This window comes from Lissotriton vulgaris, chromosome 3_1, assembly GCF_964263255.1.
Source record: "Lissotriton vulgaris chromosome 3_1, aLisVul1.2, whole genome shotgun sequence".
NCBI lineage: Eukaryota > Metazoa > Chordata > Amphibia > Caudata > Salamandridae > Lissotriton > Lissotriton vulgaris.
In genome coordinates, this window is record NC_141689.1 from 1,485,493,245 (window position 1) to 1,485,510,526 (window position 17,282).

The following is a 17,282-nucleotide window of genomic DNA, read 5'->3' on the forward strand; positions in this document are numbered from 1 at the left end:
CTGCTCAGGGCAGGTGTTAGCTTTTGGAGATATTCGCCCTTAGCGCGAATATCTCCAAAAGTTGGTAATAGGAGATAGCAATGTTAGCGACTGTTTTCAGTCGCTAACATCTTGGCACGCCCACTTTGCATATCATTAGTGATAAATATCACTGACATGCAAAGTGGGGCCCAAGATGGTCGCTATCTCCTACTAGCTGTCGCTAACTGGTGTTAGCGATAGCTAGATAATAGGGAGATAATTTTATCTCCGCTTTCTTGGCTTTTAAAGCCAAAAAAGCAGAGATAAAGCCCCTTGATAATATGCCCCCTGATCTTTTGGCTCAGGTGACTTATGTATCTACTTCAGGAACCTGTTTTCTTACCTCATGGCCAGGGGTTCAATTCCTGCCAATAACACTCAACCTTTCATCCTTCTGCGGTCAACAAATTGAATACCACTGACATGGGCAAAAATAAATAGCAATATTCGGTGCCAAGATTCGCCACTTATTCACAGCCAAGACCCCCCACCATCCCCCTTAGGGATGATGGCACATTTTTAGAAATAGATGTGTTATGTTGCTATAGTTGGTAGAACTGCACTCAATTTGTTCAGCCCTCTTTATGGGTCCACAGACTTATGTCCTTAGATTTCAGTTCTCTGCAAGACAAAACTCAAAGACACTCTTCTGGGGGGACAACTTTTTGTAATAAACAACAATCGGTGTACAGAGTTCCCCCAGGAGAGCTTAAGAATTTTAGCTCAGCCAGTATTCTCTCTCACTTAATTAGACAGGGAGTGAAGTGAGGATCTAGAGTGCGTGGTGTAGACCCATATTCCAGAATGTAAGGATACCTCACACAGGCTACCGGCAGGACTACATCTGTAGCCCCAGCCGATGGTCGTCCAGCGTCATCATCGGTATCCTGCTCCTTCGGCAGGCTGGCGGTGCAATGCCCGTCGGGCAGCGATGGAAGCTGCACTTTTGGTGGAGATCTTCTATTCTGGGCCAGCGGGTGTGTGTGTGTGAGGGGCCTAAAGGGGTGCAATCGTGAGCATGGTGGTGGGATTAAAAGAAGTCAGTGAAGTCCTGTCGGTGATTATTTTAATAGTCAGGCTTCCTGCTTCGATTAAAAGATACAGGGGTACTAAGGGGTGGTAATGCAATGAGACCAACCCTTACTCAACCCTTGAAGTGAAAAAACTGGTCAACATGTTTCACGCCCTAAGGGCGATTCATCAGGACCTGGGTGCTCATAAATTGCTCGGATCCTCAAAATTAGGAGGACAACTTTTTGGCCATATTGATTTCCCCATGATATATTTTGGGGCACCCCCAGGGTTCCACTGAAACAGGTCGTTCAAAGCGTGTGTTGCCACAACACCCTTCTGCTCTAGTCACTCCCAGCTTGGCTCACCTCCCACTGGCCCTGGGCCGTCTGGTTCTTCAGTTGAATCTTCCAATCCTCGGTGTTGGGCTCGGCGCAGTGGTGCATGGTGAGGATCACAGGGCGCGTCAGCAGCGACCCCTGGGGCCCGCAGCTCACCACAGGGGTCAGAAGAGTCTGGCTGTCTTCAATGGGTGGCCTGTTGGGGTTTATAAAAAGTAGAGAATGACAAAAGAGGCCACAAGAAGCTGCTCACAAGCTAGTAAAGTAGTTTTGCAACACAGAAAGGATGGCAGAATAGGAACTGCTGGTTTAAGCTTGAAACTCTCACATGCGGGCTTACTTACAAACCCTTGCGCCGCGTGTGCGTCACTCTTAACTTGAGAAAAAGTAAAAGCACCATAGCCTTTTGCAGTTTCTTCACATATTTTCTCTTTGCATACCCAAGGAAAGAATACTCCAAGGGCCAGACCTACTAAATACAGCGCAGCACAGCAACTAAAGCTGTGCTAAGGAACGAGAACAGCTCAGAGCCATGTCTGCTGTGATATGGAGCTGCTGCTTTCTTCTTCAGTGCTGACGCACAAACAGGCGTCCTAATGCGCTGCACATACTTTGCACCACAGTACAGGAATTACAAGGTTTCTCCTACGTAGATAGAACTCTGCATCCGAAACCCTGGGTATAGTTACAAAGAAATGGTGCAGCGCTGCGCTGCAAGCAATTTAGCAGCGCCGCGCAGGTATGCACCATACTTACATGAATACGGCACATCCGTGTTTTCCCTAGTGCTGGCGCAAAATAATTCTGCCAGCGACAACATAGACACCCTTTCGCCATGGTTGAGGGGTACCTGCGTTGCAGGGATGATTGTTTATGTGCAATAAGGCCCATCTTCCTGCGCACAATCTTTAAAGGTGAGTTGCCCTTTCTATGTGTGATGTAGAATGCATCCAACATAGAAAGAGCAAAAATGAAGAGAAATAAAAGTATTGCTCCCTATTGTGCCAATGTAACGCCTGCTATTCCGAGGCATTCGTTTATGGCGCTGCCTTAGATTTACAGATCCTTGTAAATCTGGGGCAGTGTCAAAAAGCAATGGGTGTTGCAGTGGAACACCCACAGCAACACCCATTGCACCCCCCTTGCACACAGATACCTGCTTGAAAGGGTATGATATTTACAATGCAGAATGAATCTATGCAAAGTGGCTTAATGCTACTTTGTAAATATGGGGCAGGGCATTGCGCCACCGGAGCGTCCTAAAAAGTGATGCTCCTGTGGCACAGTGGCCTTGTAAATATGCCCCTATGTGTGGTAGTGTGGGAATGTCTACGTCTCACCCATAGGACACCCCCTTGATGTAAAGAAGCAAAACAGCAGCACAAAGTGCTATTTGTGTAACTTTATGGACTCTGTCATGACCCTCTTGACTACAACATACAAGTGCCTTAATACCCCTAGTAAAGCAATTGAGCGGTGCACTACCAGGGTATAGTAGTATTCAATAATGAAGCATGATCAGTAACTTATTTGATATTGTCTTTATTCAAAATAGATCCAAATCAATAGAAAATAGACATCAGCCAACGCGTTTCGTTCATGGAAATGAACTTCGTCAGGGCAAAAAGTGTATGTTAGGAGCTTTCACAAGTGAACAACAGTAACGTCCAATCAACCTCAATCTGTAGACTTCAATGCAATTATAGTGTGGGCCTCCATGTTAAGGGCCGGCTGCAGGGAGCCTTGGACAAGTAGTCTGACTCAGACTACTTGTCCAAGGCTCCCTGCAGCCGGCCCTTAACATGGAGGCCCACTCTATAATTGCATTGAAAACTACAGATTGAGGTTGATTGGACGTTACTGTTGTCCACTTGTGAAAGCTCCTAACATACACTTTTTGCCCTGACGAAGTTCATTTCCATGAACGAAACGCGTTGGCTGATGTCTATTTTCTATTGATTTGGATCTATTTTGAATAAAGACAATATCAAATAAGTTACTGATCGTGCTTCATCATTGAATACTACTATACCCTGGAAGTGCACCGCTCCATTGCTTTTCTGGTTTTGGTTCCCGAGTAGGCGGGTTGCAGCTTTCAACGGCGGTTGCAGGAGAAGGTTGTGCACACCACCCAACAAACTGATATTTGATTAAACCTGGGGTGATTACAAAGAGACTGGTGCGGCACTTGGAGTCCGCCATTGGATCTTTGTTCCTACTGCCTTAATACCCCTACTTTTGGAACTGTACAAATTATAATATAACATCCTTCCAACACTTGAGGTGCCTGATATTATAATGTATATGTAAAAAACAAAACCCGGTCTGAACCCCTGGTCGTTATTAAAAAACATACAGTGGAGGAGATGCCATCTCACGACTAGCCTGATGACTTTTGGAACCTGGAGCATGGGTTTCAAATCCCAGCTACTTCTTTGACATAAAAAAATGTGATTCTTGGCAATCGCTTTGTGGTCTATTACAAGATGGTTGTATTTTGCCTTGAGTTACCTGTAACAGAGGCATTCTTGTGTCTGGGTGGTTGGGAAAGAATTTCTTTGGCAATTGTGAACAACATATCGGATTCCCCCAAAAAATCCTCATGTTTTAACAGTCAAATTTCCTGGATGCACTGAATCAGCAGTGTTTCCACACAACCCCTAATTTTGAAAGACCTAATGATTTAAAGCACTATGTTGTTGCTCCTTTAGATTTGCACTATACAAACACCAGTACCTAAAATACATACATATATGCACATTTGCCTTATTGTGGTGCGGCAACACTTGGCCTGACTTTACATGAGAACCAGCATACAGAACACAGTTTTTCCTTGTTTTAGGCATGGGAAGATTAATGCCCTCAATGCGAGTGGGCAGGTATGGAAGTCGATTCTGAATTTAAAAGGTGCTATTATTATCACCTAATACAAGTTGTGCCCTTAATAATGGGGCTTAACACGTGGATTGTGGTGCTTGGTGCACCTAAATCCATACCTGTATTTATTGGGCATTGCCCCCTCCACACCCCAGGTTTCACGTGCCCAAATTTATCTGGGGAAACTTGCAAGGCATGTGGTAAATACCACAAATTCCGTAACTTCGATTCCTGTGCATACAGTGTTTTTTTCACAGGGACTGAAAAAGAATAGGCCCCTGGTAATGAGTCTCAGTTAGTGCTTTAAATGGGCAGGTACTGTCCGGTACTGAGTACTTGCACTTCTTTCCTTAGAAAGGGAGAGTACCTGAACTTTTCATCACTGCTGCAATACATTTCATGGGAGAGTACTGGCACTTCTCAGGAGCAAACAGGTACTCTAAATAGTGATTACCTGCACTTCTGTTTTTCCCTTTAAAGCACTGGTCTCAGTGATTTGCCCAGAATCACATAAAGTTGAGCCGAGGCCGGCATTTGAACCTCTTTCACCAGGTTCTAAAGTCGGCAGCTCTGGGAGGTTGGCCACATTGTTCTTAGTCGAGCTCTTGTACTCTGGTCGCCGTGTGTCTAGTTGAGAGATGATGAAACCGAGGAGTTGTGTGACACAAACGCCTTGCTCCAAAACCTATCCTAAAGTCCACACAGCAGAAAAACCACATTGATAAATGGAAGGCATTAATCTAAGTGTGCAGGTGTGTCCCCCTACCATTTCACATATGCTGGCTGGAGGCATTAAAACCGTACTGTCATGTTTATTGCCTCTTTGTGTGCAGTTTTATTTGGTGCAGAGGCCCTTACGTTTGCACCAATAAACCAGAAAGCTTCAGCGTTGCTGTGAAGGCCTTGCTGCAGAATAAGACACTTGGGACACATAACAGTCACACATCTGGAAAAGAGCCAGCCACAAGGGGGTAACTTGCAATCACAGTTTCCCTCCAAAGGCACTGTACCCGTACAATGAGTTGGAAATCCAGCACAGAAGACAAGAAGTAATCTTTTCAATATACAAGAAAAAACTTACTTCCATCTTTGTTTCGTGATTTTAGATCAAAGCAGAACCCTATCTAATTGCAGCCAAACATAAGGTTTTCGCACCAAACAAAATGGCTGACATATGTGACTCCGTGAAGACCTGCTGTAGCGGAGCAGCATTCGCAATAAACAGCTGGTTACGGGACAGTAAAAACCATCCTGGATAGAAGGTGATACTCAATATTCCTTACTCTGAAGGCATTGCGGCCTTACAGGAAGAGCCGGTGTGTGGTGCTGGGTGGCTCCACCCCCTTCGGTGGCTCTATTCATCCCAAGGCCTTTAAGCACCTGTGTGGTCACCTGCATAAGATAGATTCTGGGGCGTTCTGGCCATGCTCTTTAAAATAACTTTAGCATTTTAACCCAGAACACTCCCTTTGCCAACAGGGCAGTTCACATTCTGTTGAAATGCTGTCTCCTCGGCTCCCTCCCATTCTGTTGCAGCTCCTCTCTGCTTCTTCAGCATATACTTCTGCTATGAAATATCAATAGAAGAACCTGGGTGGCCTGTGCTATATCGATAAATGAGCCTAGTAAAAAATAAGACTGTCCTCCTACTAAAGAAATGACCCTGTCCTCTGCTGGATCCACCATCCTCTGTTCTCTTAGAAATTTGGCAGTTGACAGAGTAGGGATTTTTTCTGGGTGGCAGGTTGCTACACTTCTGAGGCATTTGTATTTGTTTTGTGTTTTTGTTTTATGTTATGTCGTTGGCATTTGTGTAGCACACAATCTGCTATGTGTTACGCCTGGTAGTGCAGACCAAAGTCGGATTCTGTCTGATACTCTGGCTATTGTGTTCTGGTCCTTCTCTGGTTGAAATGTAACGTCATGCTTATGATGAGTGTTTTGTGATATGGACAGGCCTGCTGCAGGGTATTTGCCAATTGCTTCTGCATCTTAGTCAAGTAACAAGCTCTTCACAAATCAGCAGTGCTTCATTTGAGCTGGTTGTTTCCGGTGCTTGCCACCGGCACTTAATTGTCAGCACCTGCACTTAATTTTCAGCACCAGCACTTATGACATCTGCCACATGAGGGCACTGTTTGTATAATTTAGAGATGAGCAGAACAGCAACTGTTTATTCATTCAGTATGCATTAAAAACAACTAATACCTGCCACCCAAACAATTTTTATAGTTTTGGGGTCCTGGAATAGCCTGAATTGTCACGCTTGTAGCAGTGTGCTGGTTAATAGTAGTGTCATCGGCAACACTGACAGTGGCAATGGGTGGTGCTAGCTGCAGAGGCCACCTGACTAGAGCCCTGGCACTTTTTTTTTACAAATTAAGAACTGCCCATCAGCAATCCCAGGCCGTCTAAAGAAGGACAAAACTGTATTAATGCTGGGTTGGCAGTTACTATAGCCAAAAGTAAGAATGGTTGTGAAAACTACAACCAAACAGGACAACAATCTACCAGTGCAGGAATACTAGGAATGAGAGCGAGTAACAAGCATGTGCACTGATTAAAATAAGTCGAACACCCACAGGTGAGAATTCTTTGCTATTCTTTGGTACTAAAAAGTTGCTATCAGCATAATGATTTAGAACAGGTCAGTTACGATGTACTAATTCGGATGAATACAGGGATGTGCTGCCCAACTAAAAGGAACTCAGGTGGAGTCGTTTGATTAGGAGCTCACCAAAAAGGAAAGCACAAGTGGGTGGCATACGTCTTACATCATTACTGTCTACACGCTAACCCCGCCCCCCTCCCCCCCAAGAATATTGTGTTTCTTAATTTTCACTTGAAAACTACCAAACAGGTTGTTTCCATCAAGCCATCTTTGCATTCACGTTGGCTGAGAATTGCCTAATACATATTCTCCAGTGTTTCCTCGTTATGTGAATACCAGATGCGTATAAATATCACTGGGATTTGGGGGGTTCCAGGAATGTAAATGCAGGAGGAGCACGTGATTATTTTCAGAATTAAATATGTCTGGAAAATGCTGTGGTGATTCAAAGCTATACTTATCAGAAGCAAGCCGCACTACTTTTCTGGAACATATTGTATTACATTGTAATTGCATTTATATAGCACTTATTACCCCTGACAAAGCATCAAAGTGCTTTTTTAGTGAGTAGCACGCTACTCCGGAACACATAAAGGATTAGTGGTAAATTAGTATAGTGAAATATGAAAGTAATTTAAGCAGTGGCTATGTTAGTCAGTTGTATGGATTGAGAAGGATAGTGGAGGGATAGAAGAGGGAAAAAGGTTTGCATTTATGTAGCTCTTGCTGCCCTTGTTGGGGTGTGGAAGCGCTTTTTCGGCGAGTAGCACGCTACTTCGGAACCCATAAAGGGTTAGTGGTAAATTAGTGTAGTGAAAATATGAAAGTAATTTGAGTGGTGGATATTTTAGTCAGTTATTATATCATACCCTTGGATCAGAATACAGAAAGTGCGTGCTTGGTGCTAATTTGCTGCAGTCTGTTATAAAAAAAACATATTAAATCCTGCAAGCATATGCTATTTTGTGCCATTGGTGTTCCGAGGGTGTTCTATCCAATGTACAAGTTTTGTTATAGATATACCAAGGTATTAACTCTACTATACTTACTAACGATATGTAGATGTGTATTTATGAATATTACGTTTGCAAATCCATATGCATGCTTACTCTGTGGATTTGATATATTTGTAGGCCAATGGTATTGACCATGACAATGTGACTTTCAACCATTATGATGCATCAAAAATCAAGGGGGCATATTACCAACAACTAGCGATAATTATCGCTAGGTTGGCTTAGCGGCAATATTTTTATCGCCGAGCTGCGGCGATTTTTATCGCTTAGGAGCCTTGATATTATCAAGGTTTATCTCCTAAGCGATAAAAATCAGCCAAAATGCATGAATATTGCTGAAAAGTCAGCGATATTCATGCATTACCGAGCAAATGCTCTTAGCCATGTTATCCACCTCCCATTGGATAACATGGCTTAGAACTGCTCAGGGCAGGTGTTAGCTTTTGGAGATATTCGCGCTTAGCGCAATATCTCCAAAAGTTGGTAATAGGAGATAGCGATGTTAGCGACTGTTTCCAGTCACTAACATCTTGGCACGCCCACTTTGCATGTCAGTAGTGATAAATATCACTGACATGCAGTGGGGCCCAAGATGGTCGCTATCTCCTACTAGCTGTCGCTAACTGGTGTTAGCGACAGCTAGGTAATAGGGAGATCATTTTATCTCCGCTTTCTTGGCTTTTAAAGCCAAAAAAGTGGAGATAAACCCCCTTGATAATATGCCCCTCGGTTCATACTTTCTGTGTATAAACTATAAATATTCACTTTTGCTGGTAGTAAAATGCAATTACCCCAGGGTGAGATATTTACCATGTGTGTTAAATACCTCCTGTTTCAAGATGTCGGCAAAAAAACAAAGCATAACATCCAAAATATTTTTTAACGCACTGAATTCTGCATGTTGTGCTTTTTTTCTGTGTCTTTTCTACTGAACTTTGACCCACTAGAATTTATCAGGGGAAAACTGAGTGTGTGGGAATTATCACACAACTCGTAATTCAAATTGCTATGCAAACATGGGTTTGCACAGGGATCGGAATGTATCCCTGAATTCGAAATGAGGGTCTTAGAGGGTTATGCCAAGGGCTATGCGGGTTCTTGTGAAGCAAAAGGAAAAAAATAAGAATAGAACGATGGAAAAACAGTGATAAAGAAAGAAAGCAGCAGTTAAACAAAACCTGATGGAGTGAGATAAAGGGGCAGGGAGTACCTGGTGGAGGATGAAAGAGGCATGGGTTGGAATTAAGACTACATACACTTGGTATTTGGCACCTCTGACTGCACCAGGCACAGGTTTTTTTAGCATAACTTTGAGTCATGGCACTTATTCTTTTACAAATTACGCACTGCCTGAATCACTCCACTAGATGGCAGTAGCACGCAAAGCATGTGCATCAACAACTGATTCAGTCTGGAAAGAATGTGCACAAATGGTTTTGAAGGGCTTGATTTCAGAAAGAGGACGACACAAGTTAGCAGTGGTGGGGGTGTTCTCAATCAGAAAGTGGAAAGGACACACGCTTAAGGTGGGAATAGGAATAGAATCTGCCATAGAGTACGCAACAGTCATGTGTGCCTCTGGTGATAAGGGGACCCGATTTTCAAAACCAGGACATTCTACTGACATAGAACTAGAACTCAAATAACAGCCCTCTTAAAAAAAGTCTGCAATAACACAAAAGCTAGAGACAATCTTAAAAATGATTAATAGCGATATCCATTGCACAACATTTTGGTGATAATCAGAGAGGACATTAAATGCAAATGTTCTGATCAGGTCAGGGTTGGGATTGTGAACCTTTGCGATATGAATTGCTGATATGGTGGTGCCAACAGACCTGAACTGCTCCAGACAAACCCCCAGGTCCTGTTTTTATAGTCATGCCTGAATTGCAGGTTACAAATGCAAGTTTTTTATTTTTTTTAGGATGGCATATGATACATACTTAAGGAATGCTAAGGTATGCCGTGTGGAGTGCTACATGTCAAACTAGGCTGTTACCCCTTCTCTCTAAATGGAGTTGAGAGGATAGAGCCGTTATTTTCTAAAGGCAAAGAGACGCCTTTAGAGTAGTGATACTCAAAGTACAGCCCGGAGGCCATTTGCGGCCCTCTTGACCTTTACATGCGGCCCCCCATTGATGAACAGCAGCACAAACTGCTATTCTATTTAGTCCTGAGCTCGAACATTCAGAAAACAAATGTTAACTGAACGGGCAAGCATTTATTAACCTGCAAATAAATAATTACCCCTTTATTTAACATTTGTTAGACCTCCTGACACAATCCCTGACCCAACCACACCCCCTAGCCCCACCCTGCTGGCATCAGTGCAGCCCTCGGACCCACCACAGACCACACTTTGTGACCCCTTCCCAAATGTTTGCGAGTACCCATGCTTTTGAGCGTGCTGTAACAGCATCATCAGAAGAGAGTGTCCGCTCTATGAGCAGCATTTCAGGGGCAGAGCTCTTGGCCATCTGCCCCCACCTCTCTTAAAACCGAAACATGTATACAATTTGGAGAACACTGCCAGGAGACTGGAAGATACTTCCAAAACGTGACTGCCCTGGACAAACCAGGAGGTTTGATCACCCTATGTGGTGATGTCACCTGAGGAGCCATTAGGGACACTACCTGTCCAATGGCATAGCAAAGATCCAATGTATCACAGTGCCAACAAGGAAAATAGTCCCCATGACTGCTTGTTGAGTAACAAAATACATAAGGAACCCTTGGGCCTCTGGAACACGGGGGAACTGCACCTGCATTATCGTTGACACCTACAACCCTATACTTATTGATAGTTGTAAGCTTGTTTTACAAGAGTTGTGAGCTTCCTTCAATCCTAGATGGGAGGAGCACTCAAAACATGAATCCATGGCTGATTCACTCTGTGATGTAATGTGCATGATGGGTGATTAAGGGGTTAATATAAGTAAGTAGGAGGGCACAAGTTTTCTCTTAATTATGGATGCTCCAAGAGTCTGTGGAGTGCCCCCACTTATGTGAGAAATTGAAGTGGAATGTCGCACAAATTATGCCACGGTTAGTACCATTATTCATTTCTGAAACCTAGCCCTTCCTTCTAAATGGCACCCCAGACGTCAACCACCATCCCGAAACCTTGAACCACACCATTCTTAAAACAATTATTGGTAGATCTGTGTTGCCTGTCAGTCTTTTGGCATAGTCAGTGCTGGTTTTGCCATGTTTTTGTACCCGTTCATTACTGGGAAACTGACATGCTCTTATCAATCTAAAACGAACATTGGCTAAAAATAAAAATAAAAATTTTGGGTTTGAAAAACACACATTGCCATAATAGTTCCTGGGACTTAATAGAACTACTTTGCATGCAGTATGCTCCTTGTGAAGGGGAGGAATGGCATCACTCATAGTGAAGTTAGGCAATGGCTGAAGTGGGGTGATCATGTGGGACAAGGGGAGGTGATGTGCGCCCTTCCGCTGTGCTTTACAGCTCTGACCAGAGGATACAGATCGGGTCCCCGACCTGCCCTCCACCCCTGGTGGAGCAGGCTGTCATGCCCTGGGCCGGGGGATCACAGAGCGTTTTGGGCTGGCATGTGACGGGATGTGACTGCGGCTGCAGGAGGGACACGCACACTGCCAGGCTGCCCTCCCTGCTGGGTCCGAGAGCGGCGGCGGGACGCATGTGAGGCGACTCCTCCGCCATGAGCTCCTCCAGTGGAAGTGGCGGCGGAGAGGTGGTCTGCTGCGGCTGGCTGCGCAAGTCTCCGCCCGAGAAAAAGTTGAAGCGCTATGTCAGTATGAGCATTAAGGGGTCACTGGGGTGGAGTGCTCGGTGCTGTGACTGCGTCCCCCCCCCCCCCGACCCCACTTAATGGAACTCTGCTCTCATGAGCACAAGATGGCGGAGTGCTCCTCTGTGCTGTGACTGCGTCCCCCCTCAGACCCCACGTGGAACTCTGCTCTCATGGTTTTTGGGTCCTGACCTGGGTGCATCTTGCCATTTTGAGATGGTTACCATCAATGCGCACGACCCGGGTCCGCCATTTTGTGGATTCTTGCCCTTTCCTTTGGTCCATTGGATTCCATCTTGCCAATCTTCAGACATTTCTCTTTTGCTGGACTGCCTTATCTTTTTCTCCCCCCCCCCCAGGTCCCCCTCTCTCCTCTCACCAATCTTATCCTCTTCTCCCCCACCTACCGTTCTCTATTTTTTTTTTCCCGTTAACTCTGTAAATATGTGATATATACTTGTCCAAGCCTAATCGCTGGTAAAATGTAATCCTGAGCAATTTTACTATTTGTGTATATATATGTACATAGAGATAACTCTAACCACTAGTATATGTAGTAGACCCTTGTACTCACTACCATTCCTAGGTGATTTTTAGGGTTTATCCACTTGTATCTCTTTCTTGAGTGACTTTACAACTTGTACATTTGCAATTTTCTCAGTTTGTATCTCTTCCTTGTGTGACTTTACAACTTGTACATTTGCAAACAAAATTCTGTTCGTATCTTTTATGTGACATGTCATCCTAAGTCCTTATGTATCGCAACTGGTTCTTTTGTAAAGCGCTCTGACACCTTCGGGTAAAGTTTGCGCTATATAAAATCGCATTAAATAAATGTGCCCCATTCTGTAAGCTGTAGTGGGCAGAACAAGAATGTGAATGACACAATAACAGCCCAATGGATGAAGAAGGCTGGTTAAAATTCCCCTGTAAGTATATTACACATATACTTTTAGTCATATCAAAAGATCTTGGTAGGCTCCACAACTAAAAACATTGCCTGCAAGCTAAAGGTGGGCGAGTCACTGCAAGCTCAAGACAGGCTCTGGAAAGATGCCTAGCTCTGGCTCAGCTCAAGTTCCTCATGGAACCTCAAGTCCAAAACAAGCCAAACTTTCAAAGGAGGTGATGTGCCCTAGTGACTACATCTGCCATCCACGTGGCATGGGGAACCAGGTCTGAGTCCCAGCAAATTCCCCTGCGAACCTGCCAAAGATAAAATTTACATTTTACTTGTCACCCATGCTCTAATATCATCCGTCAAGACTTATGGACAATACATTAACATTTGATGTCAGAAAGTGAAGCCATGCAGTGACTGAATTGCACAGTATGAAACTGGAAAAGCTGGTGTCTATCCGGGCTTCGTACGCTTGACTGCCTATGTGATCCTAGGAAAATACTTCATTACACTGAGCCTCCTTTTTCTTCATTATTACACATGAGATCATCTTTAAAATATTAGTTCAGGATGAGTGCTGTACAAAAGCTCTCTTGTGTTTCATTTACTAGTATATAATATTGCTTTATTTATATATCTAAGAATCAAGGTGGAATATGGGGTACAAATGACTCCAGACTTCACTAAGGGGTAGCTTTACAAACATTCTGCACTGGGTTAGCATCAACCAGCACAAAATATTTTTTCCTAATTTACTTTCTAGTGAGAAAGTATCCTAAAAGTAACGTGGGGGTGTTACATAGGTGGTACATGGGCGTTGCCATGCAACCACTTAAGCCTTCTGATGCAAAACCCTATCTACAAACAATAGTAGACAAGGTTTAGCATCAAAAGTTAATGCCATTTGAAAGGAGGCATTAAAAGGTGAAATGTTTTTATTTATTCTTTCTTTTTCGACTTTGCATGCGTGTTGCACTATGCAGCCCACATACAAAGTAGGGACAGTTTTAAAGTGTGCCTCAGCATAGTATTTTGTACAGGAAGGGTACCCTTCTGGGTCAAAATCTACGGTGGACTCAACCACACATCCTAGCACTTTGGCGCTAAGATGTGTGCCCGGCGCAGTGCAGCTAAAATCTGCACCAGGGCTAGGGAGAGGGGAGGGGAGAGCCAGATCTCTGTAAATATGGCGCGCTCCTGCTCCCTCCGTGTCGCGCAACGCAGCGCAGCATTTTTGGATGCTGCGCTGCATTCCGTGACTGTTCTGAAAATCAGGGCTCAAGAGCATTGTCATCAGTTGGGGGCAGGAATGTTTCCTGGTTCAAGTTTAAAAACTCACTTAAAATGTTGTTGAAATAACCTGATGTGCAAAGGTGAAAGGTTTCTGAATTTTGACGGCACCTTACACTCTAAAATTATCTTTGTTGCATGATTTACATGAGAAATGTGCAGTGCACGGGCTAGAGACGACCCTTGGCTCAGCTCTCCCAGTTTACTTATTGGCTCGCCCACCTCTACTGCAAGCTCACCCTTCCCAGCAAAATAACAATCTGTACACTGGGCATTCATGCCCTTGCAGAAAAATAAGCATACGAAAAAAATAAAGGAAAACCGCGTCCGCCCACTGAGCGTGACCGATGCACTCCTGCCTGGACAGAAGAGGCTTCCATCGCCATCAAGGCTTGTGGTTACCCCATTTGCATAGTTATGTTTCTTTTCCTTAATCCTGTATTTATCAGAAACCACTGGCAGGTCGCTCCCTCCCAGTTCAACAGAAGAGGGCATTGACTACCTCCGTGATTCACAGGTTTTTGCGTTCAATGCACAAAGGTGACTTTCACAGACGCCCTTGGGTTTTGTAAGAGCAGGACTGTTAAACCGCGCGGCCATTTTGAATCCAGGATCATGCAGGGTGTAGCTACGAAAATGACCATTTGGAAATCCTCCTAAGAGGATTAAGGAGGCCTGCACTTCGCAGCCTAGCATCACTTGAATGAACAAATGGACCTGAAAATTGGGAGTGGACATTTCAGCGAAAACCTGGGGCCTCATTTATGAAAAGTGACGCATCGCTGCGTGAAAACAGCGATGCGTCACTTTTCACTGCGCACTCCTTACGACAATCCTGATGCGTCATATTTAATGTATGACGCATCATGTCACAAGGAGTTACAGATAGGTCAGTATTTCTGACGTATCTGTAAGCGCAAAAGTGACGCATTGCTGGAGTGTGTCACAAAAGTGACGCAACTCCAGCAATGCGGCCTTTCACATGGGGAAAGCCTCATGTGAAAGGGCTTGCGTCAGTCTTACGCCTGCTGTGAGGCAGGCGCAAGATTTTGACGCAACAGCGTCCTAAAAGTGACACAGTGAAATCTCATAGATTTCACTGCGTCACTATTACGAGGCTTTTTGCGGGGGAACGCCCCCTCTGCATACATTATACCTGACGCAGGTATAATGTGGCGCAGGGGTTTAAAAAGTGACGCATCTACCTAGATGCGTCATTTTTTAAATATGGCGCAACGAGGCGCATGTTTTACACCGCTGGTGGATCACAAAAAGTGACGCACTGGCGGCGCAAAACTGACGCAGGGCCTTCATAAATAAGGCCCCTGTATTTTACTTGTGTTTATTTTTGAGTGAGTGAGCCGGTTGAGTTTACCCTGTATGCCTTTTCTGAGACTTCGAGGGCATGGCACTAAAGCCTGTATTCCACAAGTACACAGAGACTATTTTGCTGCATACAGACTATGATATATTGAAAGACACATGCTCTTTTGGTGGAGAGGTGCTGTTTTATCTACTAAGGTCCTAATGTTACCACAGCCAAGTTGGAAAATGAATGTCAAATATATGGAAAGTGAATTTCCGCATTAAAAATTATTCTTCTATTTTCTGTAAAGTGGTATTATGGAATGAAAAATGAGGCAATACCATTTTACGGCGCACAAGCCATGCCTGTTAACACCACCAGCAAGCTTATGCTAACTGTGCATGCTTCAACGCAGAAAGACACATGGAAACAACATTGCTTCAGTTGTTCCTCCTTTAGTACCAAAGTTGCAGGAGGAAAATCTTATTTACCCTGTAAGCATCTGTTCGTAAAAACTCTAAGTGAGCACCTAAGACACTCCTTGTAATCAATCAATCAATCAATCACGGCATTTATATAGCGCGTTACTCACCCGGGAGGGGTATGTAACTCAGTGGCGTAGCAAGAAGGGAGTGGGGCCTGCCCCTGGCGGCACAAGGTATGGGGGCGGCAGCATCCCGCCTTACCTACGGCTGTCACAGGGTGCCAAAGGCAGGAATCGCCCTCACCCTCCCTACCCCTCGCTTACATTCGGCTGACGCGGACAGCAAATGCAGGGGCTGCCACGGACGGCATAATGTCTAGCTACACTACTGATGTAACTTAAGAACTAATCAAGAATTAGGTTATTTATGAAGTTTGCGCCTGATCAGAACTGAGTTTTATGCGAATTGCACACCTTGCAGGTTTTTGCCCTTACAATTCTACCAGGTAAAACCTGATGCAAATATTGTGCATAAATGACAAAAATATAGTTTTTACATATTTTAAAATAGAGGAAAACCATGCAATTAACAGACTAGCTCTCATTCAGAGGTGAAACACTTGGAATGGTGCTTTGATAGTACATGTGTTAATTGTGGCATCCCGTGGAATTATGAATGGTGGGTGCACAAAATTTGTGCCAGACTTGGGATTACCCACAAACAATTTGTTTACTTCACACAAGAAGCAACAATCCGAGCATCAAAGTCAAGTCTCGCCAGCGTTCATAGGCCAAGCCATTAAACACATGCCCTATCATGTTGTCAAGTGGCAAACATGAATCATACAGTGCTCATTCAAGGAAGCATGATGACTTGATGTATTACACCAACGCCCCTTAATTACTGCAGCACTCTTCTCCTCTCCCACTGTTTTATCCACTCATGTTTAAAGCCTTTTCCTGCAGCTTGTTTGATATGCAGTGCCAGCGTCTCAATAATTATGGTCCAACTTACCTGTGGCATGTGGGGAGTGTAGGCAGACATTTTTTTTACTCTATAAAATAAGAATGTATATTTAACGGGGAAATGGAGTTCAGATGGATTCACACCAATATTCAAAAAGGCACATCAGGCCCAGGCCTATGATTGATTCTTAATGCCTCTGGGAAATGCTGCCGCCATGTTTCGGCTGCAATTGATTGAGGCACAATTGTTGGATCTGTATTTCACCTCATCCTTTTAACTTTCATTAAATGTGGGAAAGAAGCTGACACCCCTATCTGGATCGTTTTATGGGGTTACTCAAACTCAATTTTTTACTTTACCAAAGGTAAATATTGTTAAGCCTTGAGGGGTCAAAGATGGGTACTTGGGCCTTAGTTATTCCAGCAGAGTCTTTCTTTTCTGTAGGAGTTCCCATTTGAGTAAAGCTCCTATCACCTGCCCCCTGGGGGGTCATCACCCTTTAAGCATATGTAGCTACACTAACTAAGCCTTCTTTTTTACAACATCAATAAACACTTGATAAGCCCTTCTGTATATGCCATGACCCAGGTTTAAGGCTTAAGTAATTTTGTTTCCTTTCCTCTGAGCTATTCAAGTTAGCGCGTGTCAATGAAGAGTGCTCCAAGCCTGTAGTTTTAAATGTAACATTACAAAGTCCTTCTGCTTCTTTATTTAGTCTATAATTTTCATATT

The 17,282-nt window shown here is 44.0% G+C and overlaps 1 protein-coding gene across 3 annotated transcripts in view; it reads right to left on the reverse strand.

Moving 5' to 3' along the window:
- UNC5C (unc-5 netrin receptor C) overlaps window positions 1-17,282 on the reverse strand; it is a 458,529-nt gene that overhangs the window by 66,963 nt on the left and 374,284 nt on the right. For all 3 annotated transcript variants that reach the window (XM_086961949.1, XM_086961951.1, XM_086961950.1), the window contains one exon: window positions 1,401-1,569. In XM_086961949.1, the coding sequence (XP_086818075.1) occupies window positions 1,401-1,569 (169 nt within the window). The remainder of the gene's footprint in view (window positions 1-1,400; window positions 1,570-17,282) is intronic.